At 41.1% G+C, this 23,293-nt stretch overlaps 1 protein-coding gene across 2 annotated transcripts in view; it reads left to right on the top strand.

Moving 5' to 3' along the window:
* Nucleotides 1-2,321: 2,321 nt before the first annotated feature.
* The window catches only part of Fam20b (family with sequence similarity 20, member B), a 44,485-nt gene continuing 23,513 nt past the window's right edge, over nt 2,322-23,293 (top strand). Inside the window, exons 1-4 of one of the 2 annotated variants that reach the window (XM_013015726.1) lie at nt 2,948-3,239; nt 12,268-12,363; nt 14,618-14,730; nt 15,489-15,989. In XM_013015726.1, the coding sequence (XP_012871180.1) occupies nt 15,613-15,989 (377 nt within the window). In that variant the 5' untranslated portion in view covers nt 2,948-3,239; nt 12,268-12,363; nt 14,618-14,730; nt 15,489-15,612. Of the gene's footprint in view, nt 2,473-2,947; nt 3,240-12,267; nt 12,364-14,617; nt 14,731-15,488; nt 15,990-23,293 lie in introns of those variants that run through there. The other variant, XM_013015725.1, reaches the window with a different exon arrangement.

Genomic DNA, 23,293 nt, shown 5'->3' with positions numbered 1-23,293 from the left:
AGCTGGTGTTGTGTACAGTCACAAAGAGCCTGGATAATGTAATCTAGTAAGTGACAATTATGCTGTCTGAAAAATATAGCCATAGAAGTCCAAACCCAGAGCTCTCTATCTCTGAGAACAGAAGAAAAGTATATAGCCTGTCCTACCACATATGAGATGGATGCATGTGAAATTAACCCCCCTGAACTGGGTTGCCAGGTGTCCTCCTCCTCTGAAAAATCCTTAAATACAGAGCTGGCCATCTGTCCAGGAGCTGACGAGCTGCAGGCTGCAAGATGAGCAGTGGCAGCTTCTGCCCTTGCTGTCCTTGTCAGAGTTATAGAATGTTTTGTGGGGAAAGGCGTCTTAGAGGAACTGTTGCTTTCCCTGCTGCTTTGTGATCTCCAGATGTAGCAAATAAAGTTGAGGGAGATTCTCAGACTGCCGATAGATGGTTATTCCTGTATAAAGAAATAAGGTAGATTCTTGGGCTGGGAAAGTGGTAACTTTACTTGCCTTGCATGCAGGAGGTCCTGGGTTCAATTCCTCAGCGCCATATAAACAGAAAAAGCCAGAAGTGGCACTGTGGCTCAAGTGGTAGAGCTGAAGAGCTCAGGGACAGTGCCCAGGACCAGAGTTCAAGCCCGACGACCGACAGAGGAAAAAAAAAAGTGGCAGAGCTCAAGCCTTGAGAGAAAAAGCTTAGGACAGCACCCAAGTCCTGAGTTTAAGCCCCATGACCAACAAAACAAAAACAAACTTAGATATAACTAAGAAATAAGGTAGATTCTCATTACCATACAGTTCATTTTCCTGAGAATTATGTATTATTCCATGGTCACACAGCGACCCTCAAATCTTTTCAACTACATGGAGTAAAAGGCTGATACAGCACCTTCTGCATTAAACTATATTACCCTTACAATGATTAATGCTTCCTGCAGTGATTAATACTGCTGCCCTAACTAGATTGTGTGAGGTGGGTGTCAAGCCCAATTTTATCTCTAGGATCTCCTGATAGAAGTGCTCAATACACACATGAATAACAACTAACTTCACATAATAATTTGCAAGTATTTTCCTCATACATTTCTTAATTTAATTCTCATAATGCCCTTTGAAGTAGGTACTAACATTAACTCCCATGAGGCACCAGTAGCTCAGGCCTGCAATCCTAGCTAGGAAGGAAGCTGGGGCAGGAGAGCCTGTGAGACTCTTATCTCCAGTTAATCATAGAAAAAGCTGGAAGTGGACCTGTGGGCTCAAGTGGTAGAGTGCTAGCCTTAAGCAAAAAGAAGTTATAGGGATGTGGCCCAGGCCCTGAGTTCAAGCCCCAGGACCAGCTCCAAAAGATAAAATAAAGTAACCCAAACTCCCACTTTCCAGATAAGGAACCTTAGCTCAGAGACATTAAGTGGTATACCCAAGATCAAACAGCTAGTAAGGGAGAAATCTTTCTTGTGTGCTTTGAGCTATATGGCCTTGGGGGTTGGAGAAGGAATATCTACCCAGTCTTTGCATGCCTGAGAGAAGTACCAGCTCAGTCCCCACCCTCCACACTAACGTTATCACCTGATAATATTAAGTAGAAATGGATGAATGAATGCAGATAGTGGCTCCGCGTAGAATCAGTTGAGAGCAAACAACTCAAAGGAAAGAGACTATTTCAGGTCTTTCATCCGGATGCAAGGCACTGGAGACTACTAGTCTTCAGGGAGCTGACAGTCCATTTCAAGGGACAAATGTAAAGCAACTAGTATTACAGTTCGTGTCGTGATTTTGTTACACGACACTGAAGATGTAGCAGGAGCTCTACTCTGGCCCAAGAGCGCTTTGCGCTCAGGGTAGGAAGGTTGGCCGCTTGTAGTCTGGGGAAGATACATTTCATTAGGCAGAACCTCCCAAAAGAAGTCAAGGCAAACTGACAGGGTAGAGCAGGACAGAGACTGCACACAAACAAAACTTCACAAAGGGGACTGCGAGCGTCCAGTCCCGCTGTCTGGGTGCCTACCTGCCAAAGGAAAGCGGGAATGGGGCAGAACAGCAAGAAGGAGCAAGAGCCCAGTTCACCTAAGCAGAGGAGGGAGAGAGGTGTGGTAGCCTGCGGCCGGCGCCGACCGCGGCCGAAAGGGTTAGTTAAGGGGGCGGTCCAGAGCGGGTCCCGTCGGCCCCGCCCACCGGAGGGAGGGGGCGGAGCCTCTCCCAGTGCGCCCTACGATTGGTCGCAGGAAAGGCGTTACGCTAGGACCGTACCAACGGTCGGGGGCGGCGGAAGCGGAGGGTGGGTGTGGGACCGCCGGCGCTGCGTGGGGAGAGGTGGCCGGGGAATGGCAGGGTCGGGGGTGGGCGGGAGCCGCAGCGGCGGCGGCGGCGGCGGCGGCTGGGGGCGGTGAGCAGCGGGGGGCTGCCCCTCCCCGGAGGCGGCGGGGGCGGCCGCGGCCGCGCCGTACCGCTCCGTGCGGGCGGCCATGGAGCGCGCTTAGGGCCCGACAGGTGAGCGGCGTGGGGCGGGGAAGGGCGCGCGACCCCGCTCCGGGCGGGAAAGTGCGGGCGGGGCGAGGTGCGTGGCGCGCGGCGGCCGCCGAGGGGCGGGGCCCCTCCCTGAGGGGCCGGGCGCCCGGAGCCGGCCGGGCCGGGGCCCCGCGGCTGCCCGGAGGGAGAGTGGCCGGCCCTGCGGGCGGTCCTCGCCGGAGGGACGCGGCCTCGCCGCGTAGGTGCGGGCCTTACCTGAGGACGGGCTGGGCGCGGGCGGGCGGTCCCCCGGGGCAGCCGGCCGCGGTGCCGCCCTCGGGTCCTGCCGAGTGCCGGCGGCGGCGGCCCGGGAGGAGCCGCCTCGTGGCCGAGTGACCTGCAGGCCCGAGGCCAGGGGAAGGGGCTTCGGGGCCCCGCGGTGTCCTCGGGGGCCGGGCCCGCGCTCGCGCCGGGGCGCAACTTAAGGAAACCATATGGTAGTCCAGAGGGGGTTGCGCCGGGGAATCGCATTTCCGGGTGTGATGGTCCTCGGTGAAGCGAACCCAGACGCCGCCGTTCATGATCCGTGTGGAGCCGTTGTCAAGCCGTGTCCTTGATTCGTTTTAGTCAGGTTCCTGCGACCTACCAGCCAGGCTCCCGAGGAGAGGAGAGAGAAGTGGAGGGGACCGAGCGTGGGGGGTCATCACACAGTTAGGCATTTCATAGGACTTACCCATCATTGGGATGAGTAAACGACTTCATCATCTGGGAACAGGAGAGATGCTTAATATTGCCACATGTAGGACCAGGTAAGGGACATCTTCACGCAGCCAGCTTACCTCTAGAGGTTTATTTCTCACATTGGAAAGAAGACAGATAAGTTCTTTGAGCTATTAAAAGACTTCATAAAATAATCTGTAAGCAGGTAGAGTTAAGATTGATACTTATTAAGAATGCCTATTCTTGTAAATTCACGCTTGGATTTCACAGGGGTTTTTGGTTTGTTTTTTAAATCTCTAGTGACTTTAGTGTGTTTCAGTGTTACTAAGATTTCCTTGAGTTTATACAGAACCTTTGAGCTAAACTGAGAGTACTTCCACCTGTATTATTTATCATCCAGACAAGTCCTTGAAAAACTGAGGTTCATTGGCTGAAGATGCTGTTGTGTAGACTCAGAATCAGTCTATGGTGGATTTTAAATTATTGTATTAAATTAATAACAGGCAAAATTAGTGAAGATGTTGGACTTTGGGTTCTCAGGCCATCCGGTGGAATCAGGCAACAAGATGCCCTTCCGTCCACCTTTGACGTGAGTAGTGAAAGAGCAAGTAGTTCAGAGTCCCAGCCTCACTTATACTAAAGTACACTGATAAGATTGGATGGAGGTAAAGGATGTTTAGGAAATAGAATTCTGGCGGCTCAGGAGCCTGAGATCTAAGGATCCTGGCTAAATGCCAGCCCAGGCAGAAAAGTCTACAATTAGCCATAAGAAAGCCAAAGTGGAGCTGTGGTTCAAGTGGTAAAGCACTAGTCTTGAGTGAAAAAGTTAAGGGATATTATCAAAAAGGGGGATGGGATTTGAGCTTTCACAGCTTTCTTATGAAAATGTGAGGTCAGTTTGTTTCTTTACATCTGGTAAGAAATGCTGCATTTAGTTGCAAGAATGAAAACTTAAAAACACATACCTGTGTATGTGTTTTTTTTGTTTCCAAAAGGATTAGGAAACAAACGTCACTATTTCATCATTAATTTTCATAATCCTTTATGTCATTGAATTTATCCTGATAAGTCATGGCTTTTAGTTTTCATGTATAGATTCTAACTCTCACAGCTTTAAAGCTTCTGTTTTTTTTTTTTGGGGGGGGGTCCGGTCGTGGGGCCTGAACCCTGGGCCTGGGCACTGTCCCTCAGCTCTTCAGCTCAAGGCTAGCGCTTTACCACTGTGAGCCACAGCGCCACTTTCCGGCTTTTTTCATTTTTGCTTATGTGGTGCTGAGGAATCGAACCCAGGGCCTCAGGCATGCAAGGCAAGCGCTTCTACCACTGAGCCAACTTCCCAGCCCAAAGCTTCTGTTTTTTATTGCTTCTGAACTTTGAATTCCTAGACAAAATGTTATTTCCTTTCAGGACAGATATCACCTTTCTATACTTTGTGTTAATATCACTTCAGTGGTCTGATACTTCAGCTCTTAAACTGATAACCCAAATAGCTACTACAGTGGTTGGTTGTCTCTTGGTGGTAGCTGCAATTTTGTAATAGAAGCAGAAAGCTTCTGTTTATATGCTTGCCATTGCAAACAATAAAAAGGAAGCAGCCTTCTAAACCTAGATAATCAGGTCACTCTGGGATTAAATTCCAGGTAATTTTGTGGTTTGGAGTAGGAAGCACAGTTATAATGAACTCCTACAGTTCGTTATAGTACTTAGGGCCTAATCGTGCCTAGTACATGGTATATGTGCAGTAGATATTTGTTGGTGGAATCCATAAATGAAAAAGAATAAGGAAAGCAAATATTCTAATGCTAAATTATTTAGTTCCTCTTTTGATAAAAAAAAAGCCAAGAAAATGTATTTCAGACTCCTGTTGTAAATATGCTGTTGAGGTGGGTTTGTGTAAAGGGTGCTATCTGCTGGTGCTACTTTGAGATTCAGTACTATGATTGTATGGTAGTTTAGCCAAGTCAGAGTTAGCTGAACAACCTTCCTCCAGCCATTGTTCTGGCTAGGTTAACAATTGGGTTGCAGTCAATGCTTTTGCTTTAATGGAACTTAGAGCTCTTGGTAATGATCATGTAGGCATCATTGACTTTAACCATCCTCTTATCTTTCCTGTTGAGAATGAAAAAGGGGAGTTATCCCTCCCTCAGGTGTTTTCTCCAGCAGCCACCTGTACACTTTTTCCTTTCCTTTAGCTGCCACTTTGTGACTTAAGAATTTATTATTGTGCTCAGGATTCAGGGGGAAAAAAAGTCCTTGCTTGGCTACTTAAACCAGCTTTTTTTTTGAAACCAGCTTTTGATTAACTTAAGATGCCAGTGTAACAGCTAGAACTGCCTAAAGATAATATAACGCAAAGATCTTCTAATTTGGTGCTTCTTACCAAAAACAGAAGGAAGAAATGCCTGTCTTTGGATGTAAGGAATCTTAGGAGTGCATTTGTTCTCTCAGGGTGATAGAAGAAGTAGCAATGGATGCAAGGCCTGTACTGCAGGGCAAGGTAACAAGCCCTTTAGAGGAGAGGATGCTACTTTGGGTACATGATATGAGGAGGTCAAAGAATATGAAATTATGAATGTGTAAAGGAGAAAGAACCACATATAGGATGTAGAAGAAAGCTCATTATTCCATGCTTTCAGTTGTTGACTTCTGCTCTGTATGTGCAGCCATGTTTCTTTTATCTTATGTTGAGAAATAAGTTATTTTAGCTTATTTTAGCTATACTGTTTTGTAGAAAATTTCTTGCAATATGCCATATGTTATTTCTTTTTAACAATAGTTTATATTTTTGTTATCTCAAAATGACTCCTAAGGTCTCTTACTAATTCAGTAGGAGGCTTCAAGGTGATTGAAGTAATAGTTTGTTTTCCCTCTCTGCTTTTCTGAGTTATTGGATCTGTTTTTTTATTTGTTTTTGGTTGGTCATGAGCTTGAACTCAGGGCCTGGGTGCTGTCCCTGAGCTGTTTTGCTCAAGGCTGGCACTCTACCACTTTGAGCCACAGCTCTACTTCCAGTTTTCTGGTGGTTAATTGTAGATCAGAGTCTCACAGCCTTTACTGCCAGGACTGATTTCAAACCTCATTCCTCAGATCTCAGCCTCCTGAGTATATAGGATTCCAGGTATTAACTACCAACACTCAGCTAGATATTTTGTTAATAGCTTGCCTCCTCTTTCAGGGGTGGGGAAGATGTGTACCTTCTGGCCTTTTATGGCATAGAAACCCAGATGACTCCCTTCCTGAAAGTGAGTGTAAAATAGAGAAATAGGCTAAATGAGATTCTGTAAACGCTCCTTCCAGAATTAGTATATTAACCTTGTAACTATTGTTTGGTTTCCAAAGGATTATTTTATTCATTTCTTGTTTCTTATCCTTGGCTTAAATTGTGAACTTGCACCCTTACAGATACATTCAAGTAGTAATTCTGATTCCTGTTTCAGAAACCATTGTCAGTAATACTTGAAGATCTGGTTTCAGCCCTGCCTTGTATTATTCTTGGGCAACATCATATTGGATTCTCTCCATTCTTCTGTTAGCATTTCCAGATTATCTTACTCACAGTCCCAGCCAGCATCAGGAACCAAATTAGCAACATCAATAGCCTAGAAAGGCAAAAGTAAGGTGTATAGAAGCAATCGCTTCAGCAATTTAAAATTGAATGTATAAAGTTGGTGAATGTATTAGACACCTCTATGTTTTTTGCTGTTCTGTATCTTTGAGTTGTATATTTCAGGACTTCCCCATGTATAAAAAAGAGGCTGTCTGAGCTGGGAAGGTGGCTCAGTGGTAGAGCGCTTGCCTTGCATGCCTGAGGCCCTGGGTTCAATTCCTCAGCACCACATAAGCAGAAAAAAAGCCGGAAGTGGTGCTGTGGCTCAAGTGGTAGAGCGCTAGCCTTGAGCTGAAGAGCTGAGGGACAGCGCCCAGGCCCAGAGTTGAGGCCCCATGACCGGAACCTCCCCCCCCTCCCCCCCCCCGAAAAAAGAGGCTGTCTTTAAACTGAAGAATTGCTAGTTCAGAAGAAATAATCATAAAATTTTTCTCCTTTGTTACTTCTGTTATTCAAGAAACACAGAGTACCTCTCATATGCCCTGCACTGTGTTCCTTTTGGAAGTACAAAGTGAGTAAAGCATATCCCTTGTCTCAAGGAACTCACAGTATAGAAGAGCCATATAGGATGTGGGGGGGGGGGAATGGTAGGGGGGAAGGAGAGAGAAGAGGGGGGAGGGGATCATATAAACAAAGTGATGCCTGGAACCACACAGCTATCCTTTTAGCATAGACCTGTTTGAGGTTCTATTATTTCTGAAGATCATTTTATATGGTCTGTCAACTCGGCATGACCCTTAGAACATAAGGTTAAAGATTGAGGTGCTATATAACTGGGCTTGGTGATACACCTGTAGTCAGGCAGAAAGATTGCTTCAGCCCAGATTCAAGGTTAGCCTGGACAACAAAGAAAGAACCTTATCTTAATATTTTTTAGGTACTGTTGTCACACAAAGCTCATATATCTTTTGAAGAACTGCAGTGAATTGAACATTTAAGATAGAAAACATATGAAAAGCTGGAGGAAAACATTTAACATTTCATATTCGTATAATATGGCACGAATTAACTTTCTATGATAAGAACTATATCTACTGACAGTTGAGTGCCAAAATACCTACCATGTAGGAAGGGAGCTTCAGTATACCTGGCTCATTTAAAGCAGAACGCAAATTCTTATTTCTTCTGAGTATCTACATCACTGAACACTACCCATCTTTGGTTTTAGAACAGAGTTTGCTAGCAGTATCTGCTATTTATTTTTCTCTTCAGTTTTCAAGGAAGATGATTAGAAGATTGTCCTGAATTAATGTTTAAATGGAACATGTTGCAGGGATTTTTAAAAATTCTTTCAAAGAAGGAACTATTAGTTGCCTATTCCATTTTTATTCTTATACCCAGGAGGAAAGACTGCCTTAATATTTCATTAATGCCTGGTGATTGTTTTTAGTTGATTTCCTTCACGGGGAACTATTGGAGATTTTTATATAAAAGATTCTTTATAGAAACACTATGAATAATTTTTATTTTTTTTTTGTCGGTCATGGGGCTTGATCTCTGGGCCTGAGTGCTGTCCCTCAGCTCTTCAGTTCAAGGCGAGCGCTCTACCACTTGGGCCACAGCGCCACTTCCCATTTTCTGGTGGTTTATTGGAGATAAGAGTTTCACGGACTTTCCTGCCCGGGCTGGCTTTGAACTGTGATCCTCAGATCTCAGCCTCCTGAGTAGCTAGGATTACAGGCGTGAGCCACCAGCGCCCAGCTTGAATAAATTTTTTAGTGGTAATAAAAACGAAAGTCTAGCACTGAGACTAATTAGAACTATATGGAATTTTATTTTTCATATCTATAGCTTTAAGGTACTTTCTTTTTTTTTTTGCTTTAAGGTACTTTCAAGGCTTATTTTGAGAGCTTTATATAAACTTGTCATTTTTAAAACAAAACTAGTGTGAAAGGCATTTTATTTAGCTTTGTGTATGTGCGCACGTGCGTGTGCATGTGTGTGTGAAGCAGATTAACTTCATGCTTCCCATCTGTCTCAAGTACAGTGGGTATGGTAGAATTGAACTTTATAGAGAAGAGAAACAGGTTAAATTGTCTATATAGACTCCCAATATTCTGCCTCAAATTGTACTCCTCCTGAAGATAATTATTTAAAAATCTCATCTCAAATTTGGGGAAGGATTTGGTTCAGGGCTGTAAGACTGCTAGCAACTACTCCACTACTAGTAATGGAGTTATGCAATTGAGAATACAAAGTTATGGGACGTTGACTCCAGTGAGAGTTATTTTCTTTGTCATTCTTTTAGCAAGTCATCTTTGGGTTTTTGACGTAGTAGTAATAGGTAACAAGCAATCCTGTAGGTCTTCTAGGCATTAATTTTAGCACAATATTCATGGTAATCTTACTCATTTTTAATTTTTAATACTCATATTAGGTAGAAGTGATCTTGTTTTTTCATATGTGGAAATTGAGGATGTCTCATTTCCTAGTTCCACATAATATAGAAAAACAAGTGTTTAGGCCCAGGATTCTGAATGCTGAGCATGTATCTCTGAACCCTTGTTACAAAGAGCTTATATTTGTAATCAGAAGAAGTAAGAAGCTGTTTCTTAAGTGGAGAATTAACAGAGAAAGGAAAAATGCCAATAGAAGCCTATTTATCATATTTGATATTTTAAATTTTAGTTAAAAATTGGCATTTATAGACAAAAATGAGACTGTTGCTTGGCAAGCAGCAAGTGTGGGCTAATTTTCTAGGGAACTTGGCATTTATTCAGGTAATAAACAGTTGATGCCATTTGGTATTAGAGGTTTTGACTTTCTGAAAGGAAGTATACAATGCTAAGTAAAAAGATTTCTGAATTCTTTTGATTTTACTTCTAAATACTGCCATTAGTTAAAAGGAGAGACTGCTTTTATTTCTAAGGAACAAAGGGTATAAATTCCTAACAGTTAAATAATAATATGGCACACTTTAGTTATTACTACCAGTTAAAAAGACAAAGAGTATAGGCTTAGTTCAGGATGAAAGTGTGTATCATTCCATCTCTTCCCCCACCCCCCCAAAAAAAGAAAAAAAAGATTGTCATTTTTGCTATTGTTTATGCTTTGCCTAAAGTATAAAGGTTAGGCATTATAAACTGGATATACATAGTTGTGTGAGTAGGTGAGGATAGCTTTGATTGCTCTGCATAAGTTTTAGTAGTGTTCTAAAATATGTAAATTGATATGTAAAATATCTCCTCAAAACTTAGCATTGGAATCTGGGCACTGGTGTCTCATGCCTGTAATCCTAGCTATTTAGGAGGCTGAGATCTGAGGATCACAGTTCAAAGCCAGCCTGGGCAGGAAAGATATCTCCTTTAACCACTAGAAAACTAGAAATGGTACTGTGGCTCAAAGTAGAGACAACACTAGGCTTGAGCAAAAGAGCTCAGAGACAATGCCCAGTCCCTGAGTTCAAGCCCCAAGACCAACCAAAAAAAATTTAGCATTGGTGACTTGGTCCCCAGTACAGAGGGTTTTTTGAGAAAGGACTAGATCATGACAACACTGATTGTCATACCCAAAAAAAATCCAGTTGAAAATCTGTTTCTTGTTTCTCTTAGGAGACTCTTTATGTGTCTTCCTAAATGTTAATAATGGCAGAAAATAATGAAAATTATATATAACTGTAAACTCCTCCATAGAAAAAGCATTTACAAACAGGACCTAACAGTTTATTAAGTCTTTTTTGTTGTTGTTGTTGATTTAGAGCTTGAACTCTGGGACTATGTGCTGTCCCTAAGCTCTTCAGCTCAAGCTCCTACCACTTGAGCTACAGTGCCACTTCCCGTTTTCTGGTGGTTAATTGGAGAGGAGTCTCACGGACTTTCCTTCCGGGGCCAGCTTTATACCGTGATCCCCAGATCTCAGCCTCCTGAGTAGCTAGGATTACAGTCATGACCCACCTCGCCCCGCTGATTCAGTCTTTATGCTGAGTGATTAATGTTTACTCCCTGGCAGAATTGTTTCAGTCATGTGATTCATTTCACTGTGTTTGCCTCATTGATATATTTAGTGTCCTCAAAAGAGTTGATAATGATCAAAAGAATAGATAATATTGTACAAGTATTCCCAAAATATAATTACTTAAGACAATCATTTGTTTTTTCTTATAATTGAGTCCAGGTTACCTGGACTCAAGTGGTTGTTTTTGCCCACATGGTGTGGTCAGGGAACTCAGCTCATATTTGAATGTCCTTAATAGTTGCCCTTCTCTGCCTGGTACTTCAGCTAAGGTGGCCATGATAGCAAAGTGCTAGCCAGGCCTCTCTCTGAAGGTCACTCATTTTAGTGACCCCCCCTCATTTAGTGTAGCCCCCTAAGCCTAGTGGCTAGATAACAAAAGATTGAAAATGGAAGCTGCCAAAAGATCAAAAATGGAGGGAAAAAGACTTCATCTTTTGATGAAAGGAATTATTGATGTTTATCTTTGTAGATAGTCAAAGGTCTTAAAATCTTACCTCCCCCTTTTGTACTTGCCAAGTCTTCAGTTTTGCTGAAACCAACAATTAATAAAGAAATTGGGAAAAAAGGGCTCTTGTAGCTCCTACTGAGGAGAGAAGTCAGAGAGGTTGCATGATTAAGCATGATTACATACTAATTATAATCTCCACCCTTGCCACAAAACCCCTCTGTCTTATGCATGAGATGTTTGTAACTGAGCATATATTTGCCTTGTGGCACTCTACAATCACAAGACATGTTACACTCCATTTATGTGGGAAGATTCTGATTTAGCCACTAAATTGGAAACAAAAAGTGAAACATTTGTTTACTTTCATGGTAAGTTTTACTTTTCATCCTTGTAAATACAAGTTGGGATTTCTCTCTGTAACCTCAGAATTATTAGTGTGAAGTTGTCCATCAGAAGAAGGTTCAAAGGACTTAGTTATTAATGACACTTAGTGTCTCATTATTGACTTATAAGGACCTCACATAAAGTAGTCAGTGTTGGTGCCAGTTATTCTCATTAGCTGCAACATATGTAAATTTTATCAGATGATTTACAGCCTTTTCACTAACATTTTTTTGTATATGTTCTTCTAGCATCAGCCAGATTCTTAAAGAGGACTTTTTACCAATATCTTTTTTTTCTGTGTAATCTACATATATACCCAGAAAGTGCTTTATATAAGTGTATCCAGTTATCACAGACATGGAGTGATGGTTCTGGAAAGGTGATGCTCATGGTGGTAGTAGTGTTGGTTGTGAGTGATTTGAAGTAAAGGAAATAAGCCTGTTGAGCAAGCCCCTCACAGCAGTGGAGCTGAGAGTGAAACCAAGGTTCGTAGGAAAATTCTTTATAAAAGTCTGCTTTCTAAAATTTTAGTCTGGGAGGTTATACCAGCGTTTAGTATGAAAACTATTTATAAATGTACCATTTGCACTTTATGGTTAACATTTTTTGAGTTATGTTGTTACCTTGAGTCCACTTGTTCTTTGTGGTAGGCTCTGTTTCACATAATAGAAACATTAAAAATAAATGACCGTAATATAACTGGACAATGTCGCTCTGTGTGAAGCATTTACAGGAGGAGCTGAGGGCATGAAATACAGCAGACACACTTCTTGGGGATACTCCTTGGGGACGTTTTCACAAATAGTTTGGAGCGTACCTGGTAATCTTGCTTTTATTTCCTTAGTATTTGAAATGAGGAATGTTAAAAATCTGATTTGCAGAATATATAGTATGTTGCTTGTCCGAAATAAGAAGTGATGTTTAAAACGGGCTGGAAACCCTGTCTTGGGCATCCTTTTTCAAACATAAGGAAGTTAAGGATCACTAAGGAGCCAAGATCCTGAAAGAAAAATTAAGAGTTATATCCAAGAAGCTATTATACACAGCAGAATATAGCTAAGAATTGGTTGAAAGGAGTGAAAAGTTACAATAGAATGTGAGAAGGGAACAGAAACAGTTGTGGAGATGAATCTTGAAGGAAGAATTAGGGTTTAAATAAGAGAGAATAGGACAAAAGGGTAAGAAAATGGGATTTTAAGGGTGTTAATGAATGAGGACTGGCAGGGACAAAACCTGGGCACATTCAATTGATGCATTTGGTTATAACAGGGAAGAGGGGCAATTAAAGTGATACCAAGCTGTTAATGCTTTGCTAAGGAACTTTTAAATCCTTAGGTGTTTGAGGGACTAGAAAATCTATTTTGACTGTGTTAACTAGGCTGGGTTGAGTAAGGAGGCCTAGAAGTCTGGTGCCAAAGATTGCAAAGTTAACATGAAGGCTTTAGAAATGGCAGGAAGTGGGAAAGACAATGCCAAGTTACAATTTTACTTTTTCTACCTGGCTGTGGTACCTCATCAGTGACTATCATGAAAATTCAGCCTTTTTAACCTGTCCTCATTATGAAACTTCAGAGGTAAATAGTGAAATAATGTAACAATTGAAATATTCCTTAATATAAATTTCTCTTCTAGCTGAGTGGGTGAATTATTTGCAGCCTGAATTGGTAAGTATGTTCTGAGGCCTTTTCAAAAGGTAATGAGATTTCAAAACACTCAAAACTTGAGTTTTGGATCATTTTGTCTTCTCTTCATTTTGGCGGTGCTAACTTCTTATTGCATTGGTGATGGGGAAAAGACACCCCCCCTCAAAAAACAACAACAATAAAACAGCGAGGGTGTAGCTAAATCATAGAGCACATGTGTAGCTTGCACAAGGCTCAGGATCCCATCCCCCGCAGCACAAACAACCAAAGAAAGCAAAACAAAGCCCTAACCTGTATACTGTATGTTTGGGAGTAAGGTATGTATATAACACGAGGGCAGATTTTCTTTTTTGTACATGTAATATGCAACATCATTAGAAGATTATGCAGTGATCAGAAGATGTTTTGTAGAAAGGGAAAGCCAGTTTAGCTGGTCCCTTTGTGTCAGCTCCATACTGCATGTACCTGTGGGTATCCGCATATAGAGGTGCTGAGGAGGCTTATGCAGTTGGATTTCCATGTTACCTTTTATCACTGAAGCCTGAACTGTGTTCTGTTAAATAATTGAAAACAGTTGTATAGGTTAGGTTGCATTAGAACTTACATACTACTGTGTTCCACACCAAATTTGATACTGTCACAATCACATTTTAGATGCACTTAACTTGCCTTTGTTTCAACTAATAGTGTTACGTACTTCCTGAAAGACGATGAGGAAATAAAATAGGTGGCTGGGGATAATTAGAATCTGAATTTGACTCTCACTTTTGGCTTCTTTCATGAAAACTAACAGGAAAGGAGGGCATGGTTAATCACTACAAATAAACTTTATATCAGCTGGCTCAAAGCACTCTCCCTTATAACAAACACATTGTTGCTCCTCAGCTGTTTCCAGCTGTTATTAAGGGAGCAATCTCAGGTTTAGATGGGAGTTTCTCAGCCCCATTCAGTGGCTCTATCTTTTGTATTGGTTTTATTTCCTCAATTAATGGCTTGAGTTGTTAAAATGAATTGGAGAGCAAAAAAAAAAATTGTTACCTTCTTGTTATCTTTTTCTGTGACAATGCTGTGCTGCCTCTAGGCTTATAGTATGTATAGCAAGCCTGTGTTTTTAAATGGGCCTGTGGAGTGAGTAGAAAGCAGCCACCTCTCAGCATGTAAATGAGACTGAATTGTATGTTCTTGACACGTGTAAACATTTACATTTGGAATCTTCTAGCTTAAAAATTGCTTAGTGTGGTCAGTCCACACTTTAAGTACTTCTTTAGGTCTATGGCATGAATGTCTTTGTTATGTGCCCAACCATTCCAGACTTAGTAGTGTTGCTGTAGAAGCAGATTTTGTTAGTTTTCTTACTACATTCTACCAATAGCCAGATGAAATAGGGAGGTGTTCTTTACTTATTCAGATTTGATGATCCTTATTTTACAGGGATTTTAATTTTGAAAAATAACTTGTGAAGGACTGTTTGAGTAGAGATACACGACTAAATAAATGTTGTGCTTAAATCCATCGACCACATCTGACCTGCTCCAGATTGTTGAGTAAGTGGATTTGGAGAAAGAGTTATTACTTAACCGCTGCACACTGGGGTTTTTTTGTTTTGTTTTACTTTTGTTTCTACCAGTTCTAGGGCTTGAACTCGGGGCCTGAGCTTTTATGCTTAAGGCTACCACTCTTCCAGTTGAGCCACAGCTCTACTTCTGGCTTTTTTGTGGTTATTTGGACATAAGTCTCATGGACTTTCCTGCCTGGGCTGGCTTTAAATCCTGATCCTCAGATCTCGGCCTTCTGAGTAGCTAGGATTACAGCTACAAGTTGCTTATGCTTGGCTCTTTTTTGTTCTTTAGTTTTGGGGGCGGGGGTGTGTATGTTCCTATCTTACAAGGTATTATAAAACTTACATTTGGAGATGAATTGAAAAATACTGGTATTTGGGGATATTCCAAAGTCTGTGGATTTTAAGAGGTAAAAGTGAAAGTTACAGAAGTATGCATTGTTGAATGGATTTGCTGTTGTGGGTTTTCCCTCATTTTGGTAATTATTAGATAACTATTAGGCATATATGAAATTACTCCTACATGGCTCCACCTTCAAATTAAAGTAGGAATATTTGCTTTAATATTTTCAATGTATTCAGTCTTACTTAGGTCCTTCCCAGAATAATTTATTTTAAATTATTGGATCTTCTTAAATTCAAGACTAGTAAGGCTAAAAGGCTAAGTGACAAAGGCTTACAAAATGTTTAGGAATGAAAGGACAGAATTTCTGATCAAATTTTGCTTTGTACTTGGGCTTACAGGAATTGTGGAGGCGCTTCAGTGAAAAAAATGTGCAATTATGGGATCGCCTTGCTAACCATCACCACCTGCTCTCCTTGATAAGCCAGCAAGACAGTGAGTCAGGGAGAAGGAAAAAAGGCCAACATGAAGCTAAAGCAGCGAGTCGTGCTGTTAGCAATACTTCTTGTCATCTTTATCTTCACCAAAGTTTTCCTGATTGACAACTTAGATACATCAGCTGCCAACCGGGAGGACCAGAGGGCTTTTCACAGAATGATGACTGGTTTGCGGGTAGAGCTGGTGCCCAAGCTGGACCACACTTTACAGTCTCCATGGGAAATAGCAGCGCAGTGGGTGGTGCCCCGGGAAGTGTACCCTGAAGAGACACCAGAACTGGGGGCAATCATGCATGCCATGGCCACCAAGAAAATCATTAAAGCTGATGTGGGTTATAAAGGGACACAGTTAAAAGCTTTACTGATACTTGAAGGAGGACAGAAAGTTGTCTTCAAACCTAAGCGGTAAGTCTTCATCCTAAAAGCTATTGTGCTAGTTGGTTGACTCATTTTACTTGGGATCTAAATAGAGGCCTTCATCTCCTTTTCTTAGTAGTCTTTGGAGAAAAATAGAAGAGAAAGATTGCAATGTCTTTGAGGTCTTTTCTAATTCTAAAAGTTTGTGATTCTTTGAGTAGAGGAAATTTATAGGAACCTGTTTTGGCTCCTTTGAGACTAAGCTTTTGACAACTTGAGCTATCCTTGATTTCTCAAAAATCAAGTATGTACTATGTGTCAGGTGTTAAAAACACAAAATGAAGCTGGATGCTGGTGGATCACACCTGTAGTCTTAGCTACTCAGGAGGCTTAGATCTGAGAATTGCTGTTCGAAGTCTGCCTGGGAAAGAAAGTCCATGAGACTCATCTCCAATTAACCACCTAAAAAACAGAAGTGGAGCTGTGGCTAAAAGTGGTAGAGCACTACTAGCCTTGAGCAAAAAAGCTTAGGGACAGTGCAGAGGCCCTAAGTTTAAGCTCCACAACTGACCAAAAAAAGAAAAAAAAGCCAGCCCAGGTAGACAGACCATCACTGTGGAATCATGTAGTTTCCATGGCTCCCCCTTCCCCCCCAAATCCTCTGCGCTCTACAGATTCATGCTTTCCTCTGATCTTTCTGCTATTTTCATAGTTTTGCTTTTACCCAGCTGTCATGTAGTTGAACTCACAGTATAGAGCTTTTCATACTGGCTTCTCTCACTTAGGAGTACATATTTAAGGTTCTTACATATTGTTATGTGGTTTAAGCAAATAGTGTATACGTATATATTTCTTTTTATCATGGAATAATATTTTATTGTATGAATGTTCCGCAGCTTAAATTTCTATTTACCTACCAAAGAGCATCTTGTTTGCTTCTGTATTTTGGCAGTTGTGAATTAAGTTGGTCTAAACATTTATGTGCAAGCTTTTGTGTGGACCATAAGTTTTGAACTCATTTAGATAAATAACAGGAAACACCATTGCTTGATTATTTGGTAAGAGTATGCAATTTTGTTTTGTTTATAACTGCCAAACTGTCTTCCAAAATGGTTGTAACATTTTGCCTTTCTACTAGCAAAGAACAAGAGTTCCTTTTACACATTATTCTCACCAAGATTTAGTGTTGTCAGTGTTTTGGAGCCATGTTAATAGTTACGTAGTGGTATCTCATTGTTTCTTTACCACTATTTATAAGCAAAGAACTAGGCCATTCCAGTACCTCAGTAATTAAGTGGTTTGTTATACTGTTAGCTATCCCTTTGGACCTCTCCCTTTAGAGAGGTACAAAGGTAATTTGTGGGTTAATTCTTTCATACATATATATGTGTGTATATATATATATATATATATATACACACACACACACACACACATAATTCTTAAGTTTTCTGTGAGTAAAATGTAACACAATATAACATCATACTTTGTGAAGAGTTAGCTACTGGCAGTTTGTATTTGTATACTGTAAAAGTTTGTGTACTAAACATTTTTTTTCATTCCTCAGTGGAACTTTTTGTTGTTGTTGTTGATTGTGGGGCTAGAACTTGGGGCCTAGGCTATTTGCTCACGACTAGTGCTCTACCACTTTGAGCCACAGCTCTACTTCCAGTTTTTTGTTTTTAATTTTAATTTTTATTGTGAAAACACTGTACAGAGGAATTACAATTACATGGGCAAGATAATGAGTACATTTCTTATCAAGCATTGTAGTCTCCTCCTTTGTTTCCCCTTCCCATCCCTGCCCATCCTCACCCCCCTCTGCCCCCCCACCCAATCTTCCCCCCCCACCACCAAAGTTGTAAAGTTCGTTTTTCCACATAACAACTTGTACATCTCATTGTTGCAATGGATCCACCTGTATCCCTATTTAAATGATTTGTTTTTTCCCTTCCCCTCCACAAATTATACCAACCTCAAATACAGTGAAAGCAAGGGTTATACCATGGGGGAGGGACATACAAAGCAACAAAGAAATAATCTCATAAATGTGTTAGAAACAATCACCTGAAAAAAAAAACATTTGAATACATATCTTAGGGTTCATTTCCCTAACATCAACTTATCTGACGTTTTCTGCTTGACTCAGACATATACTAGTTATTGCAAATAAGGGAAACCATGGGACCTAAGTTTCTTTGGGCCTGGCTTACTTCACTTAATATAATTTTTTCCAAGCCTTTCCATTTACTAACAAATGGGGCAATGTCATTCTTTCTGATGGAGACATAGAATTCCATTGTGTATATACCACATTTTCTTGATCCATTCATCTACTGAGGGACATCTGGGTTGGTTCCGTATCTTAGCTATGGTAAATAATGCTGCAATAAACACAGCTTTAGTGTGGCCTTGTTTGTGATCATTTGGGTGAATGCCCAAAAGTGGGATTGCTGGGTCATAGGGGAGCTCTATGTGGAGTCTTTTGAGGACCTCCATACTACTTTCCAAAGTGGTTGAACAAGTTTACACTCCCACCAACAATGCAGTAAGGTTTCCTTCTGGCCACATCCCCTCCAGCATCTGTTGTTATTAGAGTTTTTGATTATCTACTTCCAGTTTTTAAATGGTTAATTGTAGATAAGAGTCTCACGGGGACTTTTCTGCACAAGCAGCTTCAAGCCACTGTCCTCAGAGCTCAGCCTCTTGAGTAACTAGATTACAGGCCTCCAGCGCTTGGCGCAGTGAACTTTTGACAGAATAATACCTTCATATTTCTTGTTGCAGTAGAGGAAGAAATATTAGGAAAAGATACAAAATTAAATTTCCTTTATTAACAACTATTAAAAGATAGGCGGAGAATGAATATATTTAGGATCTCAAAAAAGATCAATGTTTGCCTGGAACTGGGAAGTCTGAGGTATGGAAGACAGGGTAATTAGGCAAGTTAATAAAATGCAATAGAGGCTGATGGCATGCCCTTCTGCAGAAGTGAATGTTGCTTAGTTGAGAACCAGGCATTATGGTGCGTGCCTGAAATCCCAAAATTTGGAAGGCTGGGACAGGAGAAGCAAGAGTTTTAGGCCAGCATAGGCTACTTGGGAGAAGTTGTTGTAATAAATAAATAAATACAGACAGACCTTTAGGAAGTAGAAAATTCATTGAACCAAGGCATGGTGGTTCACATCTGTAATTCCAACCATTATAGAGGCTAAAGTAGGGAGAAGGTGAGTTTGAGAACAGCCTAGGTGACAAACTGAGTACCACCCTCGCCTGTCCAGAGAAAAAAAAAGGGAGGGAGGGAAAGAAAAGAAAAGAAAAGGTCTGATTTCCTAATAGTGTAGTGAATATACACCTTTTTCCAGGCTTTACACCAAGTATTTTTGAGTCTGTTAATATGTTTAACCTTAGAGGCAATTCAGTTCTTTTCTAGAATAAGAAACTGAGGCTTAAGTAAGTTAACTTGAAAGGATCACAACATAATAATTGGTGGAGTTTGAGTTTGAACTCAAGTATATCAGTTTTAAACAGTTTACACACACATGCGTGCGTGTGTGCACACGCCTTTCTGTATTTGCTTGTTATACACTTGATGATGTGGAGCACCTATCATCAAAAACTGCTGATTTAGTGTGAAGTATGATTCTTGTAGCCTGAAAGATTAGCAGCATAAGCAAAGGTGGGGGGAAAAGAAAAAAATAAAATTTATATAGAAAGAAATGAAATATGAGCATTTTGTGTTTAAATAAGAGGGGTTCCTCTTCACATGCACTCTTTCTACACTAGAGATAGTTTCGATGTATTAGAAAAATAGATATTTCTGATCAGGTGCTTTGTAGACAGGCCTGATGTGTGAGAGGGGACTAGAGACCACACTGGTTGAGTAGGGGAGGTAGCAACAAATAAGTGTAGAAACCTTAGTTACTTCTTGTTCACCTCATACCTCTTTCTACTTCTGCTTTTTTTTTTTTTTTTTGGTCAGTCCTGGGGCTTGAACTCTGGGCTTGGATGCTGTCCCACCACTCTTCAGCTCAAGGCTAGCACTTTACCTCTTAAGCCAAAGCACCACCTTGATCCTTTGATCTCAGCCTCCTGAGTAGCTAGGATTACAGGTGTGAGTCACCAGCACTCAGGTTACTTCTGCACTCTTTACCTTCTCTTCCAGATCATCCAAAAAAAAAAAAAAAACATTTCCACTCTTCTCTGAAAATGCTCATAATATCCAGGTGTTTCTATTATCCACTAGGCAAAACCTACCCTCCACAGCCTAGTGATCAAGAACCTTACAGTCTGGCCCTCCTCTCTGCAGGGTCTCAACTTTCCTCTCTCATCTTCTAAATAACCTATGCCTTCATACTCCCAGGCAACCTCCCTGGCCATCAGCAAGATGTATGAGCCGCTGCAGAAGGTGGTACCTTCCTTAGTCATTTTACTTGCTACCCAGTGTTGGTTTATACTGGGCTCTGTGCCAGGCTAGGAAGATAGGTGTAGGTTTAAGTACTTGTGTAGAAATTGGCTGCAGTCCCTGAACACCCAACAAAATGCTATTCTGACCCTCTCAGGCCTCACAGCTATTCAGTCTTGCAGTAAGTGCAAGTTAATGTCCTCGGTCAGACTCTGATGTCCTTCACAAGAATGATAGGAATGATTTATTGGCTGTTACTGTATAACTTGCTGCTCTGTCAGTGACGTAAGATGGATCACTCTCTGCTGAAAGGAGAATACAAATCCTCACTGCCAAGTCAAGACGTGTATCTTTCTTTAATAGCCTCTGTGGTTTCAGCATCTGGAACTGGGTTGTCCACACCCTCCTCAGAGATAGAAGGTGTGTATAGGTAGATGACATGTTTAGGAACATAGACACACTATTATTTACACATTTTCCCTCAACCTTGTCAAAGTGATTTTTTTTAATATGGCTGTCCATTCAGGCAGTAAATTGATTTTATATGGACAAAATTAAGCTATCGTGGGAAAAGAATGTAAAGCAGGGGCCTAGGACTGGGTAGAAATAAAAGGGATTATCTCAGGACATGCTAAAATGAACCTTAGAGACCAGCTAGATGGTCCTTTCATATCTTACATAGACAAAATGAGCTAAAGATTCACATCTCATGACTGAGATGTAATTCTTTGGATTCTTCTTCCCTCTCTCCTTGCTAGTCTACCTCCCAAAATTCCTGGGTTCCTCTATGTATTTATATTTCACTCTGAGAAGCCTTTACATGTATTGCAAAGCTCTGTGATATTTCACTGTACAGAATGTATTGTGCATTATCTCTTACCTTGCTGTGACACCACTGAAGTTCTGAAAAAATATTTCCCAGCTGGGTGACAGCCTACACCTATAGGAAAGAGAAAAGTGCTTGTTTTAGCATCAGCTTTTGCTGTAGTGGTATTTCAAAACTGCTTTTAGAGGCAACTTATTGGCCATGCTGAGAAAAAACTAGTGCCCAGTAGATGGTAACACTTTACTGTCTTATAACATGAATTGCTTCATCACTTTGCCTTGAAGATAGGAGACTTGACTTCCTATTCTAAGGTAATTTAAGTTGAAGGTCACCCTTTATAGTAACATTTTTTATTTCCCCTTAGGTAGTTCTTTCGTTCGTGGCTGTGAGGGGGGGGTATTTTTCTGCTCAAGGCTGGCATTCTATTGCTTAAGCTACACCTCCACTTCTGGCTTTTTTGATGGTTAATTGAAGATAAGAGTCCCTTGAATTTCTCTGCTAAACTGGATTTGAACTGCAATCCTTAGATCTCAGCTTCCTGAATAGCTAGGATTACAGGTGTGATCCATCAGTGCCCATTTCTCCATAGTTATTTCAGCATTGGGATTTCTACTGTTCTTAGCGGAACTGCTGGTCTTCAATCTCAGCTTATTTCTACTTCATAGTTCCCTTGTAAAGCCTAGTAGGTTTCCTTTGATTCAGGAATGAAAATAAACATTAAAGGTCATAGGTAAATTAAATAATTTCTTCCCAATAAAAAGGCTTAAATATACCAGGCGCCGGTGGCTCACCCCTGTAATCCTAGCCACTCAGGAGGCTGAGATAGAAGGATTGGGGTTCAAAGCTAGCTCAGGCAGGAAAGTCTTTGAAACTCTTATCTCCGATAAACCACCAGAAGACCAGAAGTGGCGCTATAGCTCCAGTGGTAGAGCACTGGCCTTGAGCTGAAGAGCTGAGGGACAGCGCTCAGGCCCAGAGTTCAAGCCCCATGACCTACCAAAAAAAAAGAAAGGCTTAAATATTTCCTTCTCCCTCCCCTCCCCTTTGCTAGGAAGCCCATGTTGACCTAGAACTCCCTATGTAGTCCAGGCTGACTTCAAGCTTGAAATCCTATGTCAGCCTCCTGAAGACTGGGATTATAAACATGTGCCACTGTGCCTGGCGAAATAGTATCTTTAACGATGTTAGTAGAAGGAAAATATTCCTGTTTTCATTACCCTCTGGTTATGCATCTGGTGTAAAATTACCAGAATGCATTTAAGGTGAAAGAGACCTTAGAAATTACCTCTAAGTTCAGTCTCTAGTCTTGCACATAGGGAATCTGATACCCAGAGAAGAGAACAGTTTTGTTTAAAGCTATCCCAACCATCACTTTGCATCCAGGGCTCCTTCCCCCATAAGAAGACTGATTATTTTAGCAGCTTTTTTCAGAAGCACCTTTGCCTTCTTATTAACAAAAACTGAGCTGGCTTTAAACCATGATCCTCTAGATCTCAGTCTCTTGAGTAGCTAGGATTCAGGTGTGAGCCACCAGTACCCAAGAAACTTAAGCTTCTATTGTAAACCTTACCACAACTTCTATTGTAAACCTACCACAACTATTTCAGTAAGCAAAAGTTTTATTATTTCTTTAATTCTATCCAATAAACATTTTAGTAGACGTTTATTAAGTACCAGCACTATGCAGGCTATATGAAAATGATTCTTGCCTTCTAGAAAATTATGTGATTATACTTAAACTACATTGAAAATCCGTTGGGGGGGAGGGTAAAAATAACTTCTTGCTCTGAGCACTGGTGGCTCACACCTATAATCCTAGCTACTCAGGAGGCTGAGATCTGAAGATCACAGTTCAAAGCCAGCCCAGGCAGGAACGTCCATAAGACTCTTTATCTCCAGTTAACCCCAGAAAACTGGAAGTGGATCTATGGCTCAATGTGGTAGAGCACTAGCCTTGAGTGGAAAAAAGCTCAGGGACAGCACATAGGCCCTGAGTTCAAGTCCCAGTACTGATAAAAAAAATCCCACAACGTCTTGCATGTTTTATTCATTGAGTAATTGCTGAGGCTGATAAAGAATTCTTTCTGTCTCTGCCTTCTCTTCATGCCATCTACCAGCAAT

This window comes from Dipodomys ordii, unplaced genomic scaffold, assembly GCF_000151885.1.
Source record: "Dipodomys ordii isolate 6190 unplaced genomic scaffold, Dord_2.0 Scaffold27, whole genome shotgun sequence".
Lineage (NCBI taxonomy): Eukaryota > Metazoa > Chordata > Mammalia > Rodentia > Heteromyidae > Dipodomys > Dipodomys ordii.
Note: the sequence above shows the minus strand (reverse complement) of the source record. Positions and strands in the feature narration are given on the sequence as shown.